Source organism: Octopus bimaculoides, chromosome 4 (genome assembly GCF_001194135.2).
Source record: "Octopus bimaculoides isolate UCB-OBI-ISO-001 chromosome 4, ASM119413v2, whole genome shotgun sequence".
NCBI classification, from domain to species: Eukaryota; Metazoa; Mollusca; class Cephalopoda; order Octopoda; family Octopodidae; genus Octopus; species Octopus bimaculoides.
Genome location: NC_068984.1, coordinates 308,575 through 316,856, shown reverse-complemented (window position 1 = coordinate 316,856; position 8,282 = coordinate 308,575). Strand labels below are relative to the sequence as shown.

The window sequence follows — 8,282 nt, the reverse complement described above, 5'->3', positions numbered from 1 at the left end:
AACTGTTTCCTTACTCAAGGCCAGCTTCTCAGGTTCGCTAGACGTGGTAAATTTGCGTATTCCTTTCGAAATGCCCTGGAAATAAAAAGAGTAAAAATGAAATGTCTTTGGAAACGGTTTTCTCTCCTATTGAATGAAAAGAAAATAAGAAATTCAATTATGTACAGCAAACATCTCAAAGAGTCTGTTAAATATGTCCTTTTCTCTCTTTCTCTCTCACACACACACTGGTTAGTCAATATATTTCTGATAGTGGTGGCGGTGGGAGGGAGAAAGGACAGTAAAAAATATCTGTGGCTGAGTGTTGGGTGAGTTGGTGCATACATATGTGGACTTGGGTTACACAACCAGGAAAACAAGGCTGCGTGAAGACATGCTGTCCAAGAGACACATTCAACTCGTAGTGATGACTATGTCGAACATAAAGTGTGGGTGGGTGTGTGTGTGTGTGTGTGTGTGTCTCTCTCTCTCTCTCTCTCTCTCTCTTTCTCTCTCTCTCTCTCTCTGAGAGAAAATTCCATGTTGTTCTCAAGTTTAGAAAGTTCTTTTTCTCTCAATCAATATCTTCAGTTGTTGAGTTGGAAAATTTTACATTTCCTGAGTGAATGACATTGTGATTGTTAGGTTGGAAAACTTGTGAGTTTGGAGAACAGGGGGAAACCCACAGACTCAGATGATGAATGCAACTCTGACGCAACCAACCACCATGACCATCACCAACAACAACTACAGATAAACGAAACAATGGTGAAACATCAAGTCAAATGGAAAGTGAGGTGGCTGGTGGAGGGGCAGAACAGAAGACATTGTTTTGTGTCTTGTTCCATTCTCAACTGACTAAAACAGACGCAGGAGATGCTACAAAGGTAATGACCAATCTCCCTTCCTCTAGATTTAACAAGTAAACCCTACCCACCCACTACCTGTGTCTCAAGTTCTTGTTGGACATCACAAAATTATATTCAGTGGAAACCCTTCCTGATAGCAAACCCCACCTTGTTTCTAACAAAGGTAACGATTCCCATTGTCTATCGAGGCCCTGTGAAAACATGAATGGACATGCTTTCGCAAGGACCACCATTTATACGAACAGTAACACACACAAAGACAAGGTAGAATACACACACATACAAATGGTTTCTTCCAGCTTCCATATAGTAATTTTATTGACAAATGTTGGTCTAATACTCATTATCGTGACAGATAAACCAAGATAACTATTCTACAGACAGTAAACCATTTATATAACAAACAATTAAATTAGTCGTCATATGACCTTCATTTGCCAGGAGTTTTCAATGCTTTCTTGCCCCCAAAAAAAACAAATAAATAAGCTCTATGTTTACCAATCGATGTAACATCTAACAGACTTTAACCACAAGTTGTTGTTTTCTTCCTAATTCTACAAATTCTGTCCAAAGCTCTAATGAGTTTGTTAATTATTTATGGTCTGTGATATTTTCTTTGAGGTCAAAAATTAATTATTAACATCATGCTCATATGTATATATGCATGTGTATATCATATACATATATCTATCCATACACACACACCATCACCACTGCTGATGTTAAACTGTAGACCAAATGCCATCCAATTCCATTTCCATTACAGAGATAATAAGTGTATGAGGGTTGTACTGAAATTTATGCAAAAGTGGGCCTAATCTTTTTATTAACTAACAAAGATCCTTTCAATTCCACATTTTGTGAGAGTAAATCTCCCTCCATAGTAACTCTTCTTCCTGTTCTTCAGAAGCAACATGCCATCATTGTTGAGTTCTTGACAAAGAAGGGCTTCAGGTTGTCTGACATCCACAGAAGACCACAAGCTGTTAATGGAGATGACTTCACTGACAAGAATAAGGAGCATAGATGGATGGAAAAATTTACAGCATGGACCTCATGGAGGTAAAGTGGTTGAGTTCCTTTCGAGTGTTGGGCAGCATGGAGGCAATGACCAAGACCTTTGGCATTATGCCGTGCTTGAGAAGAAGACCCACCAAACCAAGCAAAATCGCAAACGTGACAGATACCAGTGTCATGGCAGATACACAAATTGGCACCCGTGCCAGTGACACGTATAAAGCACCCTGGTGTCACACAAATGGCATCTGTGCCAGTGGCATGTAAAAGCACCCATCACACTCTCGGAGTGGTTGGCATTAGGAGGGGCATCCAGCTGTAGAAACTCTGCCAGATCAGATTGGAGCCTGGTGCAGCAATCTGGTTCACCAGTCTTCAGTCAAATCAGCCAACCCATGCTAGCATGGAAAGCGGACATTAAATGATGATGATGCAACCACGTAGATGCATCTTTGGTAACAAAGATGTGTGTAGTAGTGATGATGGGGATAGGGATGGTGGTAGTGGAGATTACTTTGAACACCTGGGTTTTTGAGAAACAACATTTTCCCTTTTGAAATTGAACTTGGCAATTAATGGCAGTGAAGACAAAGGTGAATTCTTCTTCATGGCTGATATTCCTCACTAGAAAGAACTGTTTACCTCTTCGTATTCCAACTGCCTTGTGTGGTACCACCTTGACAACCGTTCGTTTGTTGCTATTCTCACCTCAGCCACCACTCCACACACACGCCTTAATTATAATCACCTCGACCATAACTGCAGAAAGCATCCAGCCTCACACATTCAAACATTAACTCCACACACACACACACACACACACACACACACACACGCCTTAATTAAAATCCTCTCGACCATAACGACCAGAACCATCCAGCCTCATTCGTTAACTGCAAACTCAATTGTAAAACCACCTCCATCATTATTATCATTTCAACCACATTTCAACTACAATTCACATTATCACAAAATGTAATTCCCATAAAAGTCAGCTGAAACCATTCAATGGTTCATATTCATTTTTAAACATATTTAAAATTTAATGTGAAATTATTTTGTTGTAAAAAAAAATAATAAATAGGGAGGAGAAGGTTTCATTTGTGTTGGAACAAAATGCTGATAGAATCTTGAGAAGGAAAAGCACAATCAATGAGGATGGGAGAAGGGGAGTGATAGACGAGGTGAGGGAACAATTCCGTTTAACCTCACATCTCATCTGTTCTGATCAAATTTGATAAGTTACGCCACCTCATACAATATTTGCCAGAAATGAAATTGGAAAACAAACAAACAAACAAGAAATAAAAGAGAGAAACAAAGAGAAAAAGAGAGAAGAAAAAACAGCCAGAAAACTTGATCAATTGCAAATTCTGTTAATTTGCAGTTATTTAGAGAAATACTAGTTATATTGATCTGAAAATGTTAGCAGCTGCAATGTGCGATGGAGGTTAAATGTGAAATATATTTCAACTGAATAACTGTTACACTAATCAACCTTTGGTCTCAGAATTCAAATGGTTATTATTATTATTATTATTATTATTATTACTAAGACTATGAGCTGGCAGAATCATTAGCACACCAGACAACATGGTAGTAGCTTAGCTGCTGCTTTTGGTAATTAGAGAATTTTCTTTGAAGAGATTCCGTTTCTCCATTTTGTTGCAAACAGAACCAAATTTCAGGCCTTGCATTTGTATTAAAAAAGAATGACTGAAACATCAGCAGACGAAATGCTGAGCAGTATTCCGTCTGTCTCCACATTCTGAGTTCAAATTGCGCCAAGGTCAACTTTGACTTTCATCCTTTCAGGGTCATTAAAATAAGGACCAGTCAGGTAATGGAAAATGGAAAATAATCGTTTCAACCCATCCAACATCAATCTCTCATGGGTGGGATACTGTACAACTGGTGCAGAAGTGTTTCGTCAGGTGATTTTATAAGGGGTCTCTCATGAAATAAACCCTTTTTTACTCAGTTTTAATACAGCATGTTGTTAGTGACTATAAGTTTAAGTTGTTGGGCAGGAATGGCGAGGAACAGATTCCGTTGCAATGTTACGGTTGACTACAGGCCTTTAGCATTCGTTCGCTGTCCGGCATAAACGTGTGCCTGTCCTTACTGCTTTCTGAGTGATGAACACACCACCATCCTAAGCACAACAACACAGGATATTGCTATCAAAGCTTCCCATTGACTTATATGTTGCACAATAAATTGTCCATTCAATCAACACCTGTAGACTTGCAATACCATTAATGCAATTAAAGGTGGACTGCACAAGAACATATAATTACGGACTGCTGTTCCAACAGATATGCATGAACAAACCAGTTGATTAGTACACACACGACATGCATTAAATCATCGCTGCATTAATATGGTTTTATGGTGTGTTGTTTCAATTGCTTAGTTTGACGAGATATGTCCCATGGAATACAACATCAGAATGTGTCTGTATGTCCAACTAAACTTGGATATAGGGATAGGTGAGTACGTACACATAAATGCGTACATGTATGTATGGAGTTATATACAAATATACACACATCTGTGAATATGTATTTAGGGGCTCTTACGTGTGTTTGTGTGGGGGGGGGAGTGCCTATCTGTATACATAAATGTATGCAGAGGAATAGGTGTTAGCTTTGAAAGTTGCATTCCCTTGCGACGCTGACTACTTGATGAATTCTTATAAAGATTTTATCCTTATATTATATTATAAATAATTAGAATATATTCAGTGCTGAATATTATTCTGTAAAAGCACGTGTTGCAGAAGTGTAACTTGAAAAGCCCGCTTCTTTCACGGATATATAAGGATGAACAGGAGTCATTGTACTGTGTTGGGTACATCAGGGTATGTTGATTTTTGTTTATTCTTTATGTGTCTTGACCATACGTGCACTGATGAATAAAAGATGCAGCTTACTGCATAGTTTTGCTGTATTAATTATGAAACCAGTTAAGTTAAAAGTTTTTACCTCGCGATCGGTAAATATGTGCTTATTTTGGTAGTTTTGACTTATAAAGTCCCTCTAAGCGTGAGGCATATATATATATATATATATATATATATATAGCCCCTGGGAGCTCCTCTATGCTGATGACCTTGCTCTAATTGCTGAGTCACTATCAGAACTAGAGGAGAAGTTTCAGGTGTGGAAGCAAGGATTAGAATCGAAGGGCATTAGAGTCAACCTAGCTAAAACCAAAGTCCTAATAAGTAGGAAGGCAGACAAACCACAAATCCCTTCAGGTAGATGGCCCTGCTCGATCTGTAGAAAAGGCGTAGGTAGAACTCCATAAGATGTACCCAGTGTAAGTTATGGACACATAAGAGGTGCAGCAATATCAAAGGCAGGTTAACTGGGAAGATAGTTTTTGTATGTGGCAGATGCTCAGGAGCAATAAACACTAAAAATGTGCAGAGAACAACTTCTACCACATTCCAAGGAGAAAAGCTAGACATAGTTGGTAGCTTCCGCTATCTGTGTGAACAAGTTAGTAGTGGGGGAGGGTGCACTGAAAGTGTAGCTGCTAGAATAAGAATAGCCTGGGCAAAGTTCAGAGAGCTCCTACCTCTGCTGGTGACAAAAGGACCCTCACTCAAAGTAAAAGGCAGACTGTATGATGCATGTGTACGAACAGCCATGCTACACTGCAGTGAAACATGGGCCGTGACTGCTGAGGACATGCGTAAGCTCGCAAGGAATGAAGCCAGTATGCTCCGATGGATGTGTAACGTCAGTGTTCATACTAGACAGAGTGTAAGTACCTTGAGAGAAAAGTTGGACCTAAGAAGCATTAGTTGTGGTGTGAAAAAGAGAGATGATTGTGCTGGTATGGTCATGTGGCGAGAATGGACGAGGATAGCTGTGTGAAAAAGTGCCACACCCTAGCGGTTGAGGGAACCTGTGGAAGAGGCAGACCCAGGAAGACTTGGGATGAGGTCGTGAAGCACGACCTTCAAACATTAGGCCTCACCAAGGCAATGACTAGTGACCGAGACCTTTGGAAATATGCTGTGCATGAGAAGACCCAGCAAACCAAATGAGACCATAACCCGTGAGACCTATGCCAGGGGTGTAACCAGCCCACTTATGTCTACCTTTCCTTCATTGGACACTAAACTCTGCTTGCGAATACCTGTTGAGGCAAGTGAAATCGAAATCGAACCAAGTTCGATCACTGGCATCCATGCTAGTGGAGCGCTGAGAGCACCATCCAAGCGTGATTGTCGCCAGAGCAGCTGAATGGCTTCTGTGCCGGTCGCACGTAAAAAGCACCATTCGAGCATGATTGTTACCATTCTCGCCTTATTGGCACTGGTGCTGGTGGCACATGAAAAACACCATCTGAGCATAGCCGTTGCCAGTACCGCCAGACTGGCACTCGTGCCAGTGGCACGTAAAAGCACCAACTACACTCTCGGAGTGGTTGGCATTAGGAAGGGCATCCAGCTATAGACAGATTGGAGCCTGGTGCAGCCATCTGGTTCACCAGTCCTCAGTCAAATCGTCCAACCTATGCCAGCATGGAAAGCAGATGTTAAACAATGATGATGATGATGATGACATATACATACATACCCGACCCTCGTCTTATTACCCATGATTACTACCCACTGTAGGCTCCCTCCTCTCTCTCTCTCCTCTCCATACCCTCAGACATCTACCATGAACGCCACTCCCAGCCACTTCAGCTTCTCTCACCATCACTCGCTTCAGTTACCTCTTCTCATCTCTAAACATCTCCCTTCACACTCTGTAAAATGGTTGGCATTAGGAAGGGTATCCAGCTGCAGAAACAATGCCAAAACAGACACTGGAACCTGATGCAGCTCCCTCGTCTTCCAGCTCCAGTCAAACCATCCAACCCATCCTGCTATGGAAGATGATTATTTTTTTTATATATATTGATGGAGTTGTAAGCTCAGTGAATTCTTCCTCAATCTAAAGAGGCACAGTCTCTGAACAGAATGCGTGTCATAGCTGAAGCTCAGTCAGTTCTTACCAAACAATGTAACCCACTGACAAATATAAGTGACCAAACTATTCAGAAATGACCACCAAAATATAGCAATCTTTAGATTTGGTTTGCAGAGGGGAAAAATATAACATTGTCAATAGTTCATTAAAATATCTAAATATAGCACAATGCCCATGTTTAGAAGTATAAAGGAGGGAAAACTGGATGTCAAAACCAAAGTAAGAGAAGAGATAAAAGCAAAACCTGTGGTGAAAAGTTGTTGAAATCTTCGGAGTTCGTATCTTTCTATGCACAACATTTATATTTGTGTTTGAAATATGAAGAGCAGAAATAATTCTTTCAGTGATTCCAGAACCAGGAGAAAGTAAATTAGTTCACAGCAAGTGTTCTAATGAGAGCAAATGAAAAATATCACAAATGATAGGTGAGGTATGAGGAAATGATAATAATAATAATAAAGTAATGGTACATGAACCAGGGGAAATCATGACATTTCTCCTATTATTATAATTATTATTATTATTATTTGTTGTTCTTGTTGTTTTGCTGCTGCTGCTGTTGTTTCTTTTTTTTTTTTCTTTTATTCCACCACAGAGCTTCTGTAATAAGGGTGGTTGAAAAACTGCCAGTCAAAAAGAAAAGCTTGGGTGGCTGCCAGAGGGTAGGTTTGTGAGGTGGCTACATTACCATGTTGTGTATGGATGCTTCAAGTGATTTTTTCCATTGATGGAAAACTAGTAATGGATCAGTTAGAGAAAGATTTGTTAGCAAGGAAACAAGAGCTGGGAAGTTGCCATCAACAGCAACTAGTGTCTACTGTGGTAGTTTTCAGTAGTACTTCACTGATATTCACTCACAGTTAAAGGCAGGCTTTCACCGAGGAGATTAACACAGACATGCCATTTGTTGTCGATACAGACAAGACAGCAATGTTTGTTTAGTTCTACAACATAGATATTAAATACATGTTATGATCTCTCTCTCTCTCTCTCTCTCTCTCTCTCTCTCTCTCTCTCTCCCTCCTTCTTTCTCTCTCTCTCTCTCCCTTCCTCCCTTCCTCATCAGGCTTTCATTCAAGCTAATTCCTTCTGTATCTCTTTAACACCTGAAGGACACATCTAGTATCACAATAGGCATTTCCTTCTCTAATATAAGCATCGTGTGTGTGTGCGTGTGCACATGCATGTGTGAGTGTGCACAAGCGCATATGCGAGTGTAAGTGTATGCAAACACATTTCTTCCAAGCTTAAATATAAACATGGTCTTCCCACACACATCCACTCAGACACACACACACTTTACCAACACCCAATACACACAGTAACATTTCCCTTTGAAACCTGAGTATATAACTGTCATAATAGCCTGAGATTGGTAACAAAACTGCATATATATATATATATATATATATATATATATATA

General features: G+C 40.0%; 1 protein-coding gene across 1 annotated transcript in view; it reads right to left on the bottom strand.

Moving 5' to 3' along the window:
• Positions 1 to 8,282, bottom strand: part of LOC106881851 (protein ECT2) — a 129,719-nt gene that overhangs the window by 8,581 nt on the left and 112,856 nt on the right. The window contains exon 25 of the mRNA XM_014932366.2: positions 15 to 75. Within this exon, the coding sequence (XP_014787852.1) occupies positions 38 to 75 (38 nt within the window). The 3' untranslated portion in view covers positions 15 to 37. The remainder of the gene's footprint in view (positions 1 to 14; positions 76 to 8,282) is intronic.